At 47.0% G+C, this 20,071-nt stretch overlaps 5 protein-coding genes across 14 annotated transcripts in view; 3 read left to right on the top strand and 2 right to left on the bottom strand.

Annotated features, from left to right (window-relative positions):
- The window catches only part of LOC125762566 (protein winged eye), a 286,165-nt gene extending 277,500 nt beyond the window's left edge, over positions 1 to 8,665 (top strand). For 7 of the 9 annotated variants that reach the window (XM_049424781.1, XM_049424783.1, XM_049424779.1 and 4 more), the window contains 6 exons: positions 25 to 3,486; positions 3,555 to 3,777; positions 4,670 to 5,367; positions 5,443 to 5,628; positions 5,721 to 5,882; positions 5,964 to 8,665. In XM_049424781.1, coding sequence (XP_049280738.1) covers positions 25 to 3,486; positions 3,555 to 3,777; positions 4,670 to 5,367; positions 5,443 to 5,628; positions 5,721 to 5,882; positions 5,964 to 6,392 — 5,160 coding nt within the window. In that variant the 3' untranslated portion in view covers positions 6,393 to 8,665. Of the gene's footprint in view, positions 1 to 24; positions 3,487 to 3,554; positions 3,778 to 4,271; positions 5,368 to 5,442; positions 5,629 to 5,720; positions 5,883 to 5,963 lie in introns of those variants that run through there. The other 2 variants (XM_049424782.1, XM_049424789.1) reach the window with 2 other exon arrangements.
- An 863-nt stretch (positions 8,666 to 9,528) lies between these two features.
- Positions 9,529 to 10,624, bottom strand: LOC125762596 (proteasome assembly chaperone 2). Its single transcript, XM_049424870.1, has one exon. It carries the CDS (start codon positions 10,396 to 10,398, stop codon positions 9,673 to 9,675), a length of 726 nt encoding a protein of 241 aa, XP_049280827.1. The 5' UTR covers positions 10,399 to 10,624; the 3' UTR covers positions 9,529 to 9,672.
- On the top strand, positions 10,611 to 11,749 carry LOC125762589 (dnaJ homolog subfamily C member 17). The gene is made up of 2 exons (XM_049424864.1): positions 10,611 to 10,820; positions 10,898 to 11,749. Exons 1-2 carry the CDS (start codon positions 10,743 to 10,745, stop codon positions 11,738 to 11,740), a joined length of 921 nt encoding a protein of 306 aa, XP_049280821.1. The 5' UTR covers positions 10,611 to 10,742; the 3' UTR covers positions 11,741 to 11,749.
- A 2-nt stretch (positions 11,750 to 11,751) lies between these two features.
- LOC125762572 (conserved oligomeric Golgi complex subunit 2) lies at positions 11,752 to 14,503 on the bottom strand. Its single transcript, XM_049424837.1, has 3 exons — positions 14,095 to 14,503; positions 12,298 to 14,033; positions 11,752 to 12,230 (listed from the first exon to the last, which is right to left on the bottom strand). The coding sequence occupies exons 1-3, from the start codon at positions 14,194 to 14,196 to the stop codon at positions 11,912 to 11,914; spliced, it is 2,157 nt and encodes a 718-aa protein (XP_049280794.1). The 5' UTR covers positions 14,197 to 14,503; the 3' UTR covers positions 11,752 to 11,911.
- A 311-nt stretch (positions 14,504 to 14,814) lies between these two features.
- Positions 14,815 to 19,080, top strand: LOC125762576 (WD and tetratricopeptide repeats protein 1). Of its 2 annotated transcripts, none has more exons than XM_049424844.1 (9): positions 14,815 to 15,523; positions 15,601 to 16,076; positions 16,141 to 16,530; positions 16,606 to 16,860; positions 16,948 to 17,228; positions 17,316 to 17,607; positions 17,672 to 17,784; positions 17,844 to 18,150; positions 18,227 to 19,080. In XM_049424844.1, exons 2-8 carry the CDS (start codon positions 15,762 to 15,764, stop codon positions 18,133 to 18,135), a joined length of 1,938 nt encoding a protein of 645 aa, XP_049280801.1. In that variant the 5' UTR covers positions 14,815 to 15,523; positions 15,601 to 15,761; the 3' UTR covers positions 18,136 to 18,150; positions 18,227 to 19,080. The 2 variants fall into 2 exon arrangements, with proteins under 2 accessions (XP_049280801.1, XP_049280802.1); XM_049424845.1 differs by having other exon boundaries at positions 14,815 to 15,531.
- Positions 19,081 to 20,071: the final 991 nt, after the last annotated feature.

Genomic DNA, 20,071 nt, shown 5'->3' with positions numbered 1-20,071 from the left:
TTTTCTTCCACCGTACGTTTATAGCAACACACGCAAACGCACCACAGTACACGTTACCTTGCCCTAACGTCCGAATCGAATGGCAAACGATCATCCATCGCAAGCGGAAAGCAATCGCAAACTACGACAGGATCGAGTAGTTCGGGACCGGCCAGTACCTGCGGTCAGCCAACGATTCCACTTCCAATTCCCGCTTCTCATACATTTATCAAGATCGAAGATTGCTCCTCCAGCGCAGGTCTTTCGGCCGCCTTGGGAGCATCCACCGGGCCGACCCATCTCACGACGTCTCTGTTCGGTTCGCTGAATGATGTAGATAAGTCTAACGCATCGACTGCATCTGCCACGAACTCACTAGCGAATGGTGCAGGACCTCACCCTCATCTTGCACTACCGACGAGCAGTGATCTAACGCCGCAGTTACTATTTCAACCGGCCAATCTAATTCACATCGCTCCACACCATTCCGCCAAGTCACATTCTGCGGGACACCCGCTGTTGGAGGCATCGTCTGCTGGTGGAACGCTCAGTACTTCCGTCGCAAATCCAACACCACCACCGTCGGCTCTGCCCGCGACTGTAACTCCGGCCCTTCTAAGTGGATTGAGTCATTCGTCGAATGTCAGCAGCGCGCCACCACCGTTGGTAGCCACGACGGTTTCTGCAACGACTTGTCTAACACCTCCACCGGACACTACAACCACCATGCATGCCCAGACTGACGCAACCGACGGCACGTCGGTATCGGTGGCGGAAGTAATCGAGCCTCCGGAGGTACAGGACGCCAACATACAGACGGACACACCCATCATGAGTGAGGACGAGAGTACGCAGCCACCCGGTGGTGCGGATCCGGAAGCGACCATCACCGAGGCAGCGGCCATCATGTCCACCGAAGCGACCTTGACGTCAGCTTACCATGCGCTAGCGAGCGAGCAACCTCTGTGCCATAGTACCCTTATAAACAGTAGTGGAGATTCGGCTATCGAGCCGGATATGTCCACCTCTGGTTTGTTGAACGCCACCAGCACTTCCAACTGTGATCAGGTCGACATGGAGCTGGAGCCGACCAACAAGAGTGCACCTCCAACACCACTTCCTCAGCCACCGGTTCCGGTGCAAAATGAACCGGAAAATCTGTGTGTCGCTGCGACTCCCAGCAACGGTGGAGGACAGCAGCGAAGAGTGCCAAAGCTGGAAGTCCATTCGCCTACCGGGCCAGGCCCAATGGTGGTGGGTGGTGTGAGTTCATTTTCCGGATCCAGAAATGAAAAGGACGCGACGGGACCATCGAACGGACATGGTCCAGTTAGTCAACAGGATCATCCGGTCGATCTGAGCGGATTAGAGCTACTGTCCCATAGTATTGAAGTGTTCCAGAAAAAATCGTCACTGATCAAGAAGGAACCGATCTCACCCCAGCTTCCAGCAGATCCTCCGGTCAGCGTAGTGCCATCACTAGTCCCAGCAACACCAGCAGCAGCAGCACCCCTTTGCCCGGAGCTGCCCCAGTCTGCGGTGCCGTGCCAGTTAACACCAGCCATGGTTCCACCGACCGTTCCCGAAGCGTTCCTTCGAGCGGATGAACCGATGGGTGGACTGAACCTGCTATGTGCCCTGGCAGAACAACGCTTCCAAGAGGAGGGTATGTTCAATAAAGACTCTCCTGCCACAACCAGCAGCTCCGGCAGTAGCAATAGTAGCGGTAGCAGCTACACGTCGACAAGCAGCTCCAGCAGTACAGCATCACCTCCGGCATCGCCACCGAATGCCTGCGGGAAACCCATTACCCAGCAGGAGTTGATGAGCGCCGGTATCTCTTCTCACGGCAATTTGGCAACACTGAACCCGTCCGGAGCGCACGGAATGGAACCAATGTCTCGAAAGCGAAAGCACCACAAACATTCCAAAGACACGAACGGTAAAAAATCGAGCAAAAAATCTAAACACGATAAGGAACAGCGGCGGGCGGAGAAGCGCCGAAAGCAAAGCTCGGGAGGTACGTCCCCCGATGGCGAGGATCTGGATGCGGAGCTTAAGGACAGTCTTACACGGGTCAAGGCAAAGCTGAACCGATGCAACTGTAAGGATGGTGATGAGAAGGATCACCGATGCTGCCGTAACCAGTGGCCATCGGCAAACGAACTCTTCAGTGTGATCGAGTCGGACATGAAGGAACGACTCGAGCGGATAACACGACAGTGTGAGGAGAAAAAGCGCGAACTCGAACAGATGAGTACGGCTGCGGTGGCGAAGGTAAAACCGCTGGCCAACAACAGCATGGTGCGAATCCCGGAGATGGGAAAAACGTTTTTCGGAGGGTTTGGCACCGTTACGACAGCTGGAGGTATGCTGAATACGTTCGGTTCTGGAAGCGGTGTTACCGGGTCCGTTCTTGGACATGGATTGGGAGGCCCGAAGTTCAGTACGATCCCTGCGCTCTCGCCCAATTTTTCGTCCTCATCTAATTCAACCACCTTTGTGGAGCTGCCGAAGCTGAGCTCGGACACGGATTCGAGTGGAAAGCGGGAAGATGACGATGCCTGCTCAATGGAACGGTTGTCTTACTCGAAGCGCAAGGGAGGCATCCCGAAGAAGCACGACGAACTCACCCTCACGGAGACGATCGTCGCGAAAAAGCCCAAGAGTCTTGTCGGGTACATACTCGCGTCGAAGAATACACGCGTAACGGATAGCAATGTTAAGGATGCGGCACAGCAGAAGGTGGAGAAGCAACACCACAACCATTGGAGCCATGTGCTGCACACACAGAGTGGCACAAACGGTGCCGGTGTCGGGCTTGGTCTGACCAAACAGCACCAGCAACACCATATCAGCGAATCGAAGTTCAAAAAATCGCCCATCCATTCGTCTAAGTTTGAGAGCACGACCAGTGACGACACTAGCAACCTTTCGGACAGCTCACTGAAGCCGCAGGTGAAGATACGATCGCCCGCTGCTGGAGTGTTTGCCTTCGAGGACGAAAACAGCAAACCATCGGATGCGTCCTTCTCGATCTTTGGTGGCAAACCGTCAATCTTCGATAAGGTCAAGACGAACGCTACCGTTGGTCACCATCATCATCACCACAACCACCACCAGGTGAGTTCGCTCGTCGGACTGAAGGTGTCACCGGTGAAGGCAGCCGTCGTGACGCCGCTGATGAAGCCACACCACCAGTTGGTTGGAAACGGAACAGCCACCAATGGTAATTTGGTCAGCGGACCGGCAATGAAGCGCAAGAAATCGCGCAGCAAGGACCGTAAACGTCGCAGCTCGGAAAAGAAACGTATCGATCAGCGGTGTCTGCTGACTAGCGAGCATCTGGGCAAGGATAAGACGCGTGTACTCACCGCCATGGGTGGATTGTTTTATGCCGGATGTCTGAGTGCGGTTCAACCTCCGGACATTTACGCAGTAACGCTCGATGGAGAGCGTGGTAATCGGCCCCACATCATGTCCCGTGAGGAAGTGTTGCGTGATGCGGTAAGTAGTATCAATCGGGTCAGTACGATCAGTGCGTGTTTCAACCATTGTTTTAACTCTCATTTCAGATATTGGAGGTGGCACCAAAATCGGTGGATGACATCATTCCCGGGACGCGTCTGTGTGCCTACTGGAGCCAGCAGTATCGCTGTCTGTATCCGGGCGTTGCAGCCGAGCCCGCTTCGCCCGATCCGGAAAAACGCTTCGTGAACGTAGAGTTTGACGATGGCGATAATGGCAAGATCGCACTCGAGGACATTCGCTTCCTAATGAGCGACTACCCGATAGTCGGTAAGTAGCGTGTGATGGAATTTTCCTTTTGTCCCCGAATTGTCACATCCTGGTTTTCCCGCGTTGGACATAACCCCTTCCCAGTAGTAGTTACCCCTAACTGTAGCTGTCCTCCTTGCCTTCCTTGTGAGTGATAGTGCCGAGTTCTTGTAACAATTACACGTTGAACTTTTGTGTGTTCAGTTAGACCTAAGTTTGTGCCGAACTCACCGATTCTCCGTTCCGGGATACTGTACTGATTTGTGAGGGCTGCATGGATCACCGGCGATCAGCCTGCTACTGCTACAACTCCTCTGAAGATGCGTGATGTGAAGTGAGATCGGTTCTTATTTCTTTTTCCGTTTGCCAATGCGATTCTTGTTTTGCCGCATGCTTTTACCAGTCCTCTATCACTCTCGTCATCTCACTCGATCTCTCTGTTTCTCTTTCTCTCTCTCTCTTTCTCTTCCTGTGTCCCGTACCTTGTTTTCCAAATCATTATCCTCTCTCAAAAGACCGTTACTATGGTGCGGAGTGTTGAGTTTCCTTCGATGGGAGAAAGTGTTTGGGTTTTGTTTTATGTTTTATGTTTTATTATTTACATTGTTTCCTTTTTTTTCTTTTTCTCGGGTTTTGCGTTTTCACCAACCAACCAACCAACCAACCAAACAACCAAACAACCAACCAACCTGCCACCTCTGCGTGTCAAACTCCTCGCCAACTACTACCGCCTGCCAATCCGTTTGTGTCCTGTTGTAACGTTTGTTGCGTGCGTGTGTTTGTGTATGTGTGACAACCCAACAATAACGACCCAACGACGACGCCAACAACACAACGTATTCCTCTTTATTTCACAAAACCGCCAACACACACAAAAAAACAAAAACAATACGTCAATCGAACAACACTCCAGAATACGATCCCAATCCTCTTTTATCGCTAGGCAAGCGTAAGCGCCAGCCAAGCCATTCCGAACCGTGTCCCCAAATCGGAACGCTCGGTCCGGCTGCGATGGTGCCGCACGGGGCCATCAGTCAACCGGTTCCGCACGGTGCCCAACCTTCCGGCACACCACTTACGGCCACCGTCACACCGATGATCTCCTCGTCACCGCTTGCGGGCGCTTCCACCATCAACAGCTTCGCGCTGACGACGGAACGGGCCGAGAAACGGCTGCACGACGAAGCGTACCGAGAAGAGCGTCGTCGGCTGAAGAAAATACGCAAGGACAAGCTGCGCCGGCTGGCGGCAAACAATGTGGAACTGCAGGCAGCAGGTGCCGGGCCCGTCCACAAACACAAGAAGTCCAAATCGAAATGTTACGACGAGTTTTGCAAACATCGGAAGCACAAAAAGCGACGAAAGCATAAGAAACATCACCGGGAAGCGGTTCCCTCGTCGCCGGAAGGTACGGTTGCCGATGCAACCGCATCGATGGACGATGACATTTCGCAGGGCGACAGTGCATCGCAGACGGCCGGTCAGTTCAGTCCACGAGCACCAGTACAGCGGGAGGGCAACACCACATTTACTCCCGCCGCCGAAAAGGAGGACACACTAACGGAAGAGGAAGTCAGTTCCTCCGTAACGGAAAGCTCCGGATCGTATTATGTGAGTGACGTGTGTGATCAACACACTAAAGGATCGTTTGTACTAATCGTTGCGCTTTCGTTCTCCCATCTTTAGCAACCACAAAAGAAGACCTCAACAACGGAACGGAAACCATCGACTGAGCAGAATGGCAGTAAAATCGCTGCCTTTCTGCCAGCGCGACAGCTGTGGGCCTGGTGTGGCAAAGGCTATCGTCGTTCGGCGGGTCGTGTGAAGAAACAGTTCTACAAATCCATCCAGCGCGGCAAGGAAACCATTTCGGTCAGTATCGCCGCTGAATGTCTTCCCCAGAGCTTCCAGAGAAGAAGGCAAAATTAACACACGATTATTATCCATTACGATACGGTTTACAGGTTGGTGATTCGGCCGTATTTCTCTCGACGGGACGACCCGATCGACCGTACATTGGACACATCGAATCGATGTGGGAAACCTCCACCAACAATATGGTGGTACGGGTGAAGTGGTTCTACCATCCCGAGGAAACGCAAGATTGTCCCAATCTTAAATATCCGGTAAGTGGAGGACTTTTGTGTTTTGTTACTCAATGCCCTTTAAATTGTCCCTAATGTGATTTTTTTTTTAAATGTTTTTAGGGGGCTCTGTTTCAATCACCGCATGAGGACGAAAACGATGTGCAAACGATATCGCACAAGTGTGAGGTATTGGGGCTTCGCGAATATACCGCCAAGTTTGGTGCCGATCCGAAGCAGTATAGCTCGATATACGATAATAACGATACCTACTATCTAGCCGGGTACTATGATCCGACGGTGATGACAATCAAAATGCAGCCGGAGATCGAAATATTGCCTCCGAACGAAAGGTGGGTAACTACGACTGCTGGCGCGACGACCACTACAACAACGACAGTTGCGGTGTCAACCTCCACAAAAGCGACTACAACGCCAACGACGACGACAGCAAAGTCGCACACAAGCAACGGCGCTGGTAGCATCAGCAGCAACGGTAACACCAAAGCAAGCAATAACGTCGTTTCTGGCCATAGTGTCGTTTCTGCTTGAACGGCTTCCAAGCTACGCAATTTTCTTAAAGCAATCCGGTTCGGTATGGAGTATGGCAAACGAACCAGGATAATTTACTAGAACGGAAACCATGTACATATTAGTGCGCTCTACAAGAGCAACAGCAGCAACAGACGAATGCAACAAAAGCTAAACCATATACAAATCAACCTTAGTACAGGCACTTTGCAAAAGTGTCCATAAGTCGTCTTGTAGGTGTTAAGTGGTACTTACTAAGGACTTTTTCAAAGCGAGAGGATTGTGTTCAAATTCGATTTGATCACCCCATGACTATGTATATATGTGAGAAATACTTCCGTAGCAGTAAGAAATCGATAGGAATAGAACTCATATACGAACAAAATATTCGCCATCTGGTGTCATGTCCGCGCGGGTATGAAAAAGCAAAAAGGGCGCATTTTTGTGGCAATTAATTTATTTCCTTAACAATCGCACAATAGCGTCGTGGTGATGATTGTGTGTAAATAGTTAACAGAAAGTGAGCGAAAAACAACAAACACACACAAATCCTTATCAATCAATCTATAAAAGCTGAATGTCTATTTAATAATCGTCTCGTTTAATAGAGAAAAACCATTGCCTAACAAGAAGCATACATAATACGATTTGGATGGTTTAAATCAGAACTGGTAAGGTGAGAAATTGGAAGAAAACCTTCCGAGATGAGGCGAACATGCGAAAACAGAGCAGTTGTTCTCGGAGCTATATTTTTTTACACGGTACAAGCATATTTATACGACTTACAATGGATATGGCGTGATACATTTTTGTCGCAAAAGATATTGCACAAGCGAGGCCGAGTTATTAGTAGAAAGCATGGATGTGATGATTTTACGTTTGTTCGTTAGTCGTGATGGTTGGCAGCGTACCTTTCTGGATGCAACAAATATTTTGGAAGGAAGCATGTAGTAGTAACAACAAAAGAATTATCATACAAACAAAAACACACACTTTTCGGAAGAGCTTTTTTGGAGAAATCGACATTACCTCTGCTATACAAAGTTTATAAAAAAACAAAGAGAAAAAACAAAATTTTGAAGCAACAAAAAAAAGAAAGAAAACACTATATAAACGTAAATTAAACATTGGAAAATTAAGGAGCAAAAGAAAACAAAACAACAAAATTGATACCACCAAAGTTTCTGGAGCCCCCTGAGGCGACAAAACAAATTCGAAAAGATCATACTACGCGTCAAATCATGGCTGTTTTTATGCTACATGTGAAGTGCAATATTTGAGATTAAGGACAACTACACCGAGCGGGAGACAACAATAATCGACTGTAGTGGGAAATGTGCGTCATTAATTCTATTTCATTCAGAAGAACGCTCTTTCTTGAATTTCATTCCCAAAAGCAATTAAGTTTGAAAGTCAATCAAAACGGGGCATACACAAAATGCCTGCAAATTATCATGTTGGTGTATGTTTGATTCTCTCCCCTTTTTGTCACGGAGTTCTTGAGAGAACATATAGAATTATAGTTATACAGCTACCGACCGATTCAACCATTCGCTACCAATAATCTATAACGATGTATCTTTGTACCAACAGATGAATGATGAGTGTAAAATCAGCAAATTTATATTCACAGAAAATCACATAAAAACACAAACCTTATTCGAAACTAATGGGTTCCTAAAACAAACGCACTCTCGCAGAGGAGCAGAGTAGTGACGGTTTTATCAATGCATAATTTTAATATCAACCGGACGGTTCCTACGCTGTCCTTAGTCATGTGCGTCCTCTGTACAATATGAAAAAGTGTAAATAAGTTACGGTACATTAGGGGCACCTTGCTAATTGCTCTACCAGTCTCCTCGCGTTTACTATATCTGCTGTAAATAGTTCGCTGCATTTCCAACGTGGTGTACCGTGTGTTGCACACGGCGTGTGCATATTACAAAAAGCAGAAGACGAATGCGCACGTAAAGAAATTGCATAGTTTAGTGTATCGTTTAAAACACCGACGACGAGCTTTCATTTTGAGTAAGAATAAAAAAAGCAGAAAATCCCCGTTTCTGATAACATTACGGCGCCAGTGTTTGTGTAATATAATAATTAGCTGTGAGGAACGTTGTCTGGGAGGCAGTCTGGGAAGCAATGCATTACATACGATCGAGTCTGGTCAACATTTAACGAGGACGATTCTTAAGTTAACTCATTAAGGTACGGTTCGATTAGATGTAATATGTCTTTCGCAAAAAATAAAACACGCAATAAGATTTTTTATTCTACATAAATGAAAAACTCACCACGATTTGTTTGATTTCTCCTTTCAATTCCGAAACTATTGTTTGTTTAATATCCTGTTTCATTTCTGTAAAACAAAATATGCATATCGTAAGTATGATCCTTCACAGTCGTTGAAATCTCTTCCTGGCGTTCAAAACCCGTAGCTGAAAACACTCGTTTTATAATTGTTTGGTACTAAGAGAACATACATTGAAGGAGGTAACACGCAACTGGTCCGCATTCTGGTATTTCATATTGCTGTTTCTTTTTGGCCTATGGTCCTTGAATAGAGTGGAAGATCATCTCGTTCTGGCTACTGTCATTACATTACCAACAACCACACGTGCAATTCCGTTTGTTAAAATTCCAACGCCGATCGCTTCAGAAACGACTAGTTTCGTGATTTTCAACACCAAGAGAACATGCATGGAAGAGGTGACACTGAATTCGCATCCGCCTTCCGCTAGTAGCGATACTGCTGTCCTTTTTTGCGCAATCATTGATCATGATTGACGATCTTCTCCTTTTGGCTAGTGTAATATTGCATTACTACAGCTGATCAGCAATACTGCATGATTCGTCTCTTTCTATTCGTTCAATTTCTGCTTCGTTTTTAGGGAAAAAGTACTCTAGAAATGGTCCGATTCGTCTTTTCTGATAACAAGAGAGCATCCACAGAAGAGGTAACATGAATTCTCACCAGCTATCTGCCATGCTAGTGTACGCGTCATATAGCTGTCCCTTATTTGCATGTTATCAATTGCCATGCTTGCCAAACAGATGAAAGTGATCGAAGAAGTATGTCGGATGAAAAGGAAAGTATCTCTGTCTCGTGCTTTTATTCAGTCAATACAGTGCGTAACGTAATTACACCAACACCATATTATATCGAAAAACGTACACAGATTTTGTTTTATTTTTAAATTTCTCTTTTTAACCCAACAAAAAATCTTTTAAACCATAGCTCACTACCAAGGCCATGTGTGACCCACCTTTATGAGCTGTTTCAGCCTGTATATTCTTAAAATTAATACAACGCTCTCGGATGTGCGCTGCCGAACAGGTGTTTCCATGAGTTGGGCCATCGGAAGTCGGTCTTCCCGGCTGACAATAAACGATCGCCCATGATCGCATTCAGCATGCGAGCGAGCATTAATCCTTCCGTCGTGTTATCGCCTTCCGAAACGTACATGAAGAAAATTACTGCTGGAACACTCCGGATGGTGAGTGTTTCCAACAGTTTCGATGCGTATCCGCCACCGTGTATGACACCTCCCGCATGTTTTGTCCATCGTTCGTCCTGTAGGCGACCGGCATGTGCCGTTTGTTCGTACTGCTCGTTTGCGACATACCGGAACGGTCCCGTGCGTATGTCGCACTTTTCATGCGAGAAACAGCTGGCCAGCAGGACAACGTGTGAGAATTTGCGGTCACGCACAAAATCGCTCAACTCGTCCAGGAAGGATTGTCGCAGTGGACCGACCAAAGGTGCACGGATTTGTAGCACCAGCAGCTTCTCTGCCTTTGAAATGTACAATTCGGCCGTGGTGGTAACTGTGTCGTTCGCTGTGTGTTCAAATGCTGGAGCACCGACGATAGGTATCAGGGCGGGAGACCACAGCAATCCGATCGGTTCGAGTTGCAGCGTTTCGATGACCGCATCGACTGTAAGCTGTGGCACATTTCCCACACTAACGGATGGCACAATAAAACTGTACCCGGTGAAATCGATCTCTTGCTTGAAGGAAAACATGTCGGGGTGGTGTAAATAGCTAGGAAAAGCGAGATTTTTCTATCACGTCCGCAGAGCAATTTGAAAGACAAGAATGAGTCGACTGTTTTGTTTATTTGCTTCCCGGTAGATGCGGTGAAGTGACAGCAACGCTTCATTGATAGGCGAAGCGTTTCATTCCAGCCCGAAGCAAATGTCAAGCCAGCTTGAGATGCTACATGAAACGCTTTAAATGTACGAGGTTGTTTGTTTATCTTTTTGGTGTTTGGTAGCTGCGCGCCAGACGAACACTTATTAATATTTGTGATTATAATTCCAATGATTAATTATCAAAACGTGCCGTAAGTTCTGCTCATCTAGTAACGATGGTGGACGTTAAAAAGTTCAGCGATATCGACATTTATGGCCTGCTGGAAGTGGATATAGCGGCCACAGAACAAGAGGTACGTAGCGGCGATTGCTTACAGTTGATAAAACATAAATTTTACTTTAAAACATAAATCTTTCTTTGTTGGTGCAGATCCGTAAAGCATACCGCAAAAAAGCCTTGCAATGCCATCCGGACAAAAATCCAGACAATCCGAAAGCAGCGCAGCTCTTCCAGGAGCTATCGAAAGCGCTGGAAATATTGATGGACGTTTCGGCCCGCGCTGCCTACGATCGGTTGCTGAATGCAAAGAAAGCTGCACAATTGAGAACGAAGCAGTTGGATAGTAAGCGGCAAAAGCTAAAGGCTGATCTAGAGGAACGAGAAAGGAAGGCGAAGGAAGCCGCTACCGGTGGTTACAAAACGGCGAGTAGCAAAACACCCGAGGAACTGTTTCAGGAAGAATTTGAACGGCTTCGTAAGGAAGGTTCGAATTTGATAAAGGAGGAGCAAGAGCTAATGCGCCGGCAGCTGCAGGAAGAGCTACGCATGATGCAAACACCAAACGCGTCAAGCTGGGATTCGGCACAGCATAGGATAAAAATACGCTGGAAAGCGGAGAAGAGTGACACAACCAACGGTGGCTACACGGAGGAAATATTGCGCAAATTTCTCAGCAAGTACGGTGATATGAATGCGCTCGTGATGAGTCCACGCAAGAATGGAAGCGCGCTGGTGGAGTTCCGTACGAAGGATGCCGCCGAAATGGCCATAACGTACGAGAAAGGTCGGTTAGATAATCCGTGCACGTTGGAATGGGTTGGAGCAGCTCCGACACAAGGAAAATCCAAAACAACGGCTGGCGGTGGCAGTACTATCACGGATCGGGATTATGAAAGTTTAGTATTACGGCAACTACGGCAAGCGGAAGAACGGAAACGATTGATTGAACAAATGATGCGGGAAGAGGCGGAAGCCGAATCAGCTGCGCAGTAAATCGCACAATATTGTTGTGTCGTGTTATTAAATATTTATTTGACTATGAGCCGAAAGAAGGATGCCGACCGAAACGGAATCTTTGGGGAACGGTGTGAATAGGAATAGGAGAAGATTTAACAAGGCCATCGACAATATGCTCCACCTACCAACCTACCCGAACCGGTGTCGTTACTGCGTTTGTTCACTTACGAATCGTCCTTTGCTAGCGTCCTCGACAAGCTGAATCAGCTGTGGCAGCTGGTTCACATCCTGCCGGCCAATGCGTGGCTGCTGCTCAACAAATCGTACATAGTGCATGACGTCTGCTTGCAGTTGTAGGCGGATTTTATCATCATCTGATGGTGCCATGCGATCGACGCTGTTTGAGGACGTTGCCGTGGACGATGTAATCGACGTTCCCGATCGATCGCGTAGATTCTTTAACCGTCTCAATGATTCCTCCGTCTTCTGCACGGAAGTCAGCACTTCGTCAATCATTTGGTAGTATCTGTAATAATGGAAAATATTGCCATAACTTTCCGCGGGTTGGACATTGGTCGTTTTGATTCACTTACTGCACTGTCACGTGATTGAAAACACCCGTTAAAAAATCACGCATCGCTTCGTCGCCGATCATGGAGTTATAATTTTTCCGAAACGCATCCGTTGGTGCGAGAACTTGCTCCACGTATGCGCAGCAGCGGCTAGGCACATCACGATTCGTTTTCCGGTACAGCCTCGGTATGTCGCTCACTTGTCGCAGCTGCGGCAGACTGGCGGTGATCAATTCTTTTACAATCAATTGCTGTAACTGGAAGCGTTTTTCGCCAAATATTGTTCCACTTTCGCCTATTATGGTTTCAAGCTCATTCCGGGACGTTCCGGGCGGACTCTTCTCCACGACAAGGTTCACAATGGAGGGAATTTTCAGTTCGATGTTACGCAGATCCGAGTACATCGCTACCAGGAAGCGAATACGGTCCGTTGCTTCTTCAGAATCGCCCTCTCCGTGCTCTTGTTTTCGAGCAGGGAGCAGGAAAACTTCTCCACACCACACGCTCAACCGTGCCAGAATCTGCAGCGTGAGCTTAAGGAACCGGTGGAACAACTGGGGCAAGTATACGCCTTCCTGCCAGCATCTCGATATGGCCGTCAGGGCGACAGAAAATTGCGCTACATTAAACTGTGATGCGGAAATGGATGAGGCGAGCTGGCGCGACGCTGACTCGCTGCAACTCGCCTCAAGTCCGGCACCGATCTCCTGGAACCGTATCTGGAAGTAAACTGGCAGGTTCCAGCGCAGCTGAAAGCTGCGATACTGTGCGTGTGCCTTGAACTGGGCCACGTCGTCTGCGTCATCGATGATCAGCTCGATGCGTTCCAGAAACTCGAGCGTACACTTGTACTTCTGATAAAAGGCATCCGGATTGCCGGGCGCAAAGATGGACGACATGTTTGTCTCCATCCGTCGCTCCACCTCGGCCCAAAAGCTGTTCACAATAAAATTGTAGCCCTTCACCTTTCCGTTGCGCTTCGTCAGCTGACACAGCTGCTTCATGTGCATCGAGACAAAATCCAAAATCTGATTGTAAATGCCAGTCAGGCCTTGGGGCGAATTCTGCAGGCTAGATTCCGAGATGACACGGTTCATGAATGGGGCCACAATTTCGCCTCGAAACACTTCCTCCGCCGTGCGACATTCGTCCAGCGTACAGTAAATGCGCAGACAGCGTTCCAGCTCCTTGGGTTCCGGCTCGTCCAGTGCACGCAGCAAATAACTTTTCAGCCTGCCCAACAGTTCACCCCAAAGGTCTTGTGCGAGTTGGCGCTGACTGTCGTCCAGAAAGCTATGGCAAAATTTGCTGTTGAACTGCAGCTGAATCGATTCCAGTGCGGCACGCTCAAGCAACGTTGCATCGAACGGATCTTTCCTTTCGCCAAGCAGCATGCCTTCTAACTTCTTCAGCGAAGCTTGCGCTCTACCCAAACTTTGGAGCGATTTCTTGTATGAACGCAGCAGCTTTTTCTGCTCGAGACAGCTGGCAATCTCGTTCATGCTTCCTTCGAGTGCGCCCTTCACCTGGTCTACTTCGTCGCGCAACTTTTTCAGCGGCCCTTCGATGGCATCGATCTGTTGATCTAGCCCAATGAGGTTCGCGGAAAGATCGACAAAATCGGCATAATCCTGATTGATCAGCTCGATCATCGCCGAACGGAGCACCTTCAAGTAAAGGCCCAGATCATCGCGAATAATTTCCAAACTGCCAGCATTTCGGTTCTCGTGCAGAAACTCATCGACGGAGAAAGTTTTCTAAAACAAGAAGTAATCAAATACAGAACTCTCCTCAGTATACCATTTGAAACGCACATACCTTCATGAATTCGTTCTTGTCGAAGCACAATGTTGCCGGACCAGCCGGTAAGCTGAACAATTCGCCACCGCTGCTAACCGGTGGAGCGGCCTTTTCCTCCATCGCTAGCAATTGTTGGCGCTCCCGTACGAAGGAGTGTGAAACATCTAGGACGAAACGCAAACCAGAGGACGAAACAAATGTAACACCGCGGAATCAACAACACTCATCAATTTACGACATAATTCTGTTGCTTTTTTTTCAACCTTTGACACATCATCAACAAAACTCTCACAACGGTCGTTTGTTGATAGCACGTGGACATGTCGTTGGAAATATATTTCCTACAAATCATGGTGTTAAGTATTTCATCAAATTAAATAAGTAAAAAAGAGGGTCCATTGGGAATATGTAAGCAGTGATTGGAGCTCAAAGAGGCATAATAAAAAATCGCAAAATAAAAATAAGAAAAGTTTTTGAAATTGATTATGTCCGATTCACAGTACGCATATTTTGCAAAACTAATAGAATAGCTGCAACAGTCGCGTTAAACAATTTATGGTACAGCATATAAACAAAAATAAAGCAGCTAAAAATAATAAAAATCATTTTCCGCGTAAACTACATAAATCTTTACGTTGTAGAAAGTAGAAGAATTAATTTTACCGCATTCGATCACATTTGTCATCGGTTGTGTAAACGCTACTTAACCGCCTTTCCTTTGGGCGAGATGTTTTGATTTGTCAATGCAATTAAATCATTTGTTGTCATCGGTGCATTGTGATGTCTTCGTGGACTGCGATTATTGATAGGGTAGGATGAGATGTGATTAAAATAAAAGTAATCCATGCATTTGCAGTGGAACGGTTTGCAGTACAAAGTCCTGCTAGGTGCACTTTCCTGGGATTGTAATCTGCAAATTTGCCAAAAGTGCTAACCGAAAAACTTCTTCGTAAAATTACCAACAGAGAGAGAAGGTTGGGTTTTGTGCATAAAAAACAAAGACGTTCTAGCGTACTCTAACAACGATTGAGATATTTTCTGTGAAATCTTATCGCTTCCCTGTTTCACGAAGAGCTCAAATCCGGAGGTAACATTCGCCCGACGATAGTACCGGTTGTGCATAACGAATATCAAAAATTCTACCCGTAACTGTGTTCTTCGGGAATGTTTGACTAGCTTGAATCTTTGAATGTTTCCGCTTTATCACGACATAATCATACACCCAGCATGAAGGTTCTGGAAAGTGGTACATAATAAGGGTAAACATTCCAGAGTGTGCCGTATCGTGAGACGAACGACAAGTCTGAACAAGTGCGATTTTGTTGTTTGTGCCGAGCGATAGCCGCCACCGCAGTGAGTGCGAAAGAGATAACGAGCGTGTGGGTGCATCGGAATTGAACGGTACAGGGGCAGAGCAGAGAACTGCGGCTCGGTGTGTCCCCGGCAGGTAAAGAGGTTGCAAAGAAAAACATCTACTGTCACAATGACGTATTGACGTCGTTAAAATCCTGTTTTTGTTTGCAGGAGCTGGTCGGCCTTCTCCAAAAAGTTGCTGTGGTTTCCTAGATTAGAGTGTGAAAAGTGTCGACTGTCCATCAAACCCGAACGTTGGCACAGTTGCGAACAGTGAGCCATTCGCGCAGCCCATCCTCGTGCGACCTGCCGCGGAAAAATAGTACGCAACAATGAACATGAAACCGAAACAACCGTACGGAAATTCTCGAAATGTAACGAAAATATTAACTGGCCGTGCGTACTGGGGCATGGAGCATGTGCTCCGGAAGCGCCTCCGCACAGCGCCCCAGTTTGTGGATAACATCGAGCTGGAAGCGGAACTGCGCGGTCACAACGGATGTGTGAACTGTTTGCAGTGGAGCGACAATGGACGCATCCTTGCATCCGCATCGGACGATTTCCATGTCATGCTGTGGGATCCGTTTCGTCACAAGCAGTTACATGATCTGGTCACACCACACGAAGGCAACATTTTTTCCGTAAAGGTAGAATAATTGGAGAAAATGTTTTACGAAGCTGTGGCTAATTAACCGCTTTTTACTCATTCAGTTCCTGCCCAAGCGAAACAATTCCCTCCTGGTTACTGGTGCCGGCGACTGCAAAACCTTCGTGTTCGATGTCAACCGACAGAATGACTACCCGATTCGGCAGTGCAGCTGCCATACGCAGCGCGTCAAACGTTTGGCCACATCGCCCCGAAATGTGCATATGTTTTGGTCGTCCGGCGAAGACGGATTGGTACTGCAGCACGATCTACGTCAACCGCACGATTGCCGTGGACAGGACGCAAATGTGCTGATAGATCTGCGAAGCTACGTGTTTGCAGCGCCGGAAGTGAAATGTATCGCAATCAATCCGCAACGCCCTGAGCAGCTGGCTATCGGGGCAAATGATATCTACGCCCGGCTGTACGATCGGCGAATGATTTCTCCTGGCAAGGTTGGAACGAGTTCGCTTTTAGTTTACCTCGCACAACTATCGAGATTAATTCCTTTTTTTGTCTGTCCATTTTAGGTTCATAGAAGTGTAAATGGTGTGATTGAACCGGCCAACGTGACCGGCGTAAGCATCCCGAAGGATGGTTGCGTGAAATACTTCTGTCCCGGTCATTTGGATAGCAAGTATCAAGCCGCCCAACAGTTGGGCGACATTTATCAGTACAAAGCGGTCACTTACCTCACATTCAGCCCCGACGGTACGGAATTGCTGGCCAACATGGGTTCGGATCACATTTATCTGTATGACGTTACCCATCCACGACATGCACTGGTAAGCTTGTTGTTTGGATTTTTTACAACGATATAATGCAATAACAAATCGGCGGGTTTTTGGTTTGATTTATTTACACAAAAAAAGTTTCTAGAATTGCCAAAGTTTCCTAGTACGCCTGATGGTGGTAATGCGAATGGTAGCGATTGTAATGGCGGTGAAGCGGGTGTAACTGTTGGAGCGGAGAAAACGAAACACAAGTTCCCACCGGATGTGGAACAGCTGAAAAAGGAGGGGAACGCAAGCCTGGAGAAGGATCAGTTCCTGCAGGCAATCAACAAGTACACACAAGCGATAGAGAAGGTGAATGGCAAGGATTGTGCTATATTTTACCTAAATCGTGCAACGGCCCTGATGAAACGCGGTTGGTAAGTACACTAACTGGGTAGAATGTTGGCCTACTAGAGCGCCTAGGTTTGGGCGTTTTTGTATAATACTTTTGGCTCCGGTTTCAGGTACGGTGATGTATATGCCGCTGTACGAGACTGTCACACCGCGTTGCGACTGGACCCACACTACGTGAAAGCTCATTTCCGGTTGGCTAAGGCTTTGCTCAAGTTGGAAAAATCGAAAGAAGCACAGATCTGTCTGGAGGAACTCGTAAGACGGTTTCCATCGTACGCGAAAAATCCGGGCATTCTCATGCTGGAGAAGGACATAGGGATCGAGATAGAAAAGGCACGACACCGGACCACGCTAGGTCGAAATCCGGACATTCAAATCGAAAACTACACGGAAGAGGAAAAGGTATGTTTATACGGCTTTAGATGCGGCTTTGCTGCGGGTCTCACACGTGTTTTCGTTGCATTAGTACTGGCGATCGATGTCGATGGATTACGAGCAGCGTTACATCGGACATTGCAACACGAAGACGGACATCAAGGAGGCGAACTATTTTGGTGATTCAAACTATATCGTTGCTGGGTATGTGTGCTTTGCGATATGGAAAGATGGGGCTCTGTTTATATTCTGCAAATTTGTAGATCCGATGACGGAAATTTCTTCATCTGGGATCGGCACAGTGGCATCATCCATTCGATCTTTCAAGCCGACGAGCTTATCGTCAACTGCGTGCAGCCGCATCCGTTCATTTGCATGCTGGCGACGAGTGGCATCGACCATGAGGTGCGCCTCTGGTCACCGCAGTCGCCGGAGAAACCAGCGTTGCGACGTGTGCTTAATGTCGATAATGTCGTGGACGACAATCAGACTCATATGCAGATCGATCCGTTTGATTCGATTGCACCGGACCAGGCGATCTGTCGGGCTAGTTAGCTTCTAGCGCAACTGGTACAGTAACGAGCTTGATCGAAAGTGATCAGTCAACACTACCAGCAGCTAATTCGTCTCACTTTGTTCATTACAGATCGGCAGTATAATTCATGTGATTAAAGCTAGCATTAATAAATTTTTTGCAAGAGTTCCGTTTCTGTAACTGAAACGGAGACCGGCTGTCCGGTACTGCGGGGATATATATTGCAGGACCAGGAGAACATACTTGCCAGAAGGTAGGGCCGTCTGCTCCCGGTGCACTACACGCTACTACTCAACAATTGTGAATGAGTTGAGTGATTACGAGATTAGGAGAATTGCTGTCGAGAAATAGCAAAGTCTTCGACGACCGAACACATCTACGCGAAATTATTTTTTTTCATCCCAGGTGGAAAAGTATGTAATGGGTAGAGTACAACACCTTTGTGACACATAGAAATTCGGCTCTCGGTTCAGCTACTACTACATGCAAACGGCATGTGCACGTGAACTCACCACACACTCTCTCTCTCCCTCTTCAGCATCTTCCATTCAAAGTGGAATCGAGAATTATTTTTGTTTTGTTATGAAACCTTGCGTAATCGTATAGTTTAAAGTGTTGTGGAACGAAAAAAAAAAACAACCACCCACAAGGATATATTTCGAGCAGCAAGCGTATTTAAATATTTAAAGTCGAATTTAAAGTATAATTAAACTTTTTGGATTGAATCGTTCTGCATCGTTTTGATAGGTTTTTATCAGTGATCTTTTACTTCCTAGAATGAACAATGTTCTGTTCTGTCTGCATGAAATCGTGTCCAAAAAGCTAATATGTTGTAATTTCTATTAGATGAACTCATTTCAGCATTACGTTGAAACTGAAAAAAAGAAGCATATTTAACGCAATACTATCGTGGCAAGCGAAATTATAACGAATAAACACACGTTCCATATCCGAACGAATCGGAATCGCTGGTGCAATATGTTATCAAAAGAGAAGAATGCTCATTTGTTGGATTTTAATTTGGACCAATAGCAAGGCGCGTTTGAAAAGCTTGCCGTTGAAGAAAATGAAATACGTTACGGCGACAATGTTGCTACTTCGAATGGGTGTTTGTGGTACAAGGAAAATACGTTCGTATCCAAGGGATAAACCGCAACATCCGCCATGGTGAATCGGCGCATCATACCGATAGGTTTACTGACTTCCTGTTGTGACTTTCCTTTTAACCGCATAAGCCGCAGTACCAGATCATAAACCATCGTTTGGACAGGTACAAGTGGGTGATTCACCGGTTGCTTTTGCTTGCTTGGTGGCAAGATTGGAAGGAAGTCGTAAACATTTCTGGCCCCGTTTGGTCTTTGCGATGTTCGGACAAAAGTTTACGGGTGAAAACTAAATTGTGTAACGACGGTTAAAGCGGCTGCGAGACACGGTAGATGAGGGTGGTTCGCGTTACATTTATTTACACAAAACAACCACCGTAAAGAAAGGGGAAATAAGAAAATGTAAGCCATTTACTCGCTGTGACGGGCACCTTGAAGCTTTGCAGACGCTTCGTGAAGGTGTAGGACCTAGAACGTTGTTCTTGTACGACTCTTAGCCGCCATTTCTTGTGTTTCTCTTTTACCGACAGGGGGGGTTTTGGTTTTGCTGCATAAGAAATGGATGTCTTACTTTGTCCGTTTTCTTCATCATTCTCTGTACACCATCGGTTCGGCTTTCTCGCTTTGCAAATGTAATAGATTTTAATCACTATCGAATTAATCATTCGTCAGAAAGATTAACGACGAATAATGGAATATAAACTGCATCGTTTCGTTTTCTCCTTCTCGCTTTTCCAAGCCAAGACACCAAGCGGTCTCGGACTAGCAGCGCTACGACGAGTACGATCGTACCGATCCTTGTCGTGGCCTTTCTTCTCAGCATGGAAGAACATTTGAGTGTATGTAGCTCTTG

Source organism: Anopheles funestus, chromosome 2RL (assembly GCF_943734845.2).
Source record: "Anopheles funestus chromosome 2RL, idAnoFuneDA-416_04, whole genome shotgun sequence".
Lineage (NCBI taxonomy): Eukaryota > Metazoa > Arthropoda > Insecta > Diptera > Culicidae > Anopheles > Anopheles funestus.
Note: the sequence above shows the minus strand (reverse complement) of the source record. Positions and strands in the feature narration are given on the sequence as shown.

Bases quoted from the DNA above. Each gene is read 5' to 3' on its own strand.
- LOC125762596 (XM_049424870.1), bottom strand. From the start codon at position 10,398: ATGTTTTCCTTCAAGCAAGAGATCGATTTCACCGGGTACAGTTTTATT.
- LOC125762589 (XM_049424864.1), top strand. From the start codon at position 10,743: ATGGTGGACGTTAAAAAGTTCAGCGATATCGACATTTATGGCCTGCTG. The intron at 10,821-10,897 runs GTACGTAGCGGC...TTGTTGGTGCAG, and splicing joins TAGCGGCCACAGAACAAGAG to ATCCGTAAAGCATACCGCAA.
- LOC125762572 (XM_049424837.1), bottom strand. From the start codon at position 14,196: ATGGAGGAAAAGGCCGCTCCACCGGTTAGCAGCGGTGGCGAATTGTTC. The intron at 14,034-14,094 runs GTATGTGCGTTT...TTCTTGTTTTAG, and splicing joins ACAAGAACGAATTCATGAAG to AAAACTTTCTCCGTCGATGA. The intron at 12,231-12,297 runs GTAAGTGAATCA...CCATTATTACAG, and splicing joins TTCAATCACGTGACAGTGCA to ATACTACCAAATGATTGACG.
- LOC125762576 (XM_049424844.1), top strand. From the start codon at position 15,762: ATGAACATGAAACCGAAACAACCGTACGGAAATTCTCGAAATGTAACG. The intron at 16,077-16,140 runs GTAGAATAATTG...TTACTCATTCAG, and splicing joins GCAACATTTTTTCCGTAAAG to TTCCTGCCCAAGCGAAACAA. The intron at 17,785-17,843 runs GTATGTGTGCTT...GCAAATTTGTAG, and splicing joins TCAAACTATATCGTTGCTGG to ATCCGATGACGGAAATTTCT.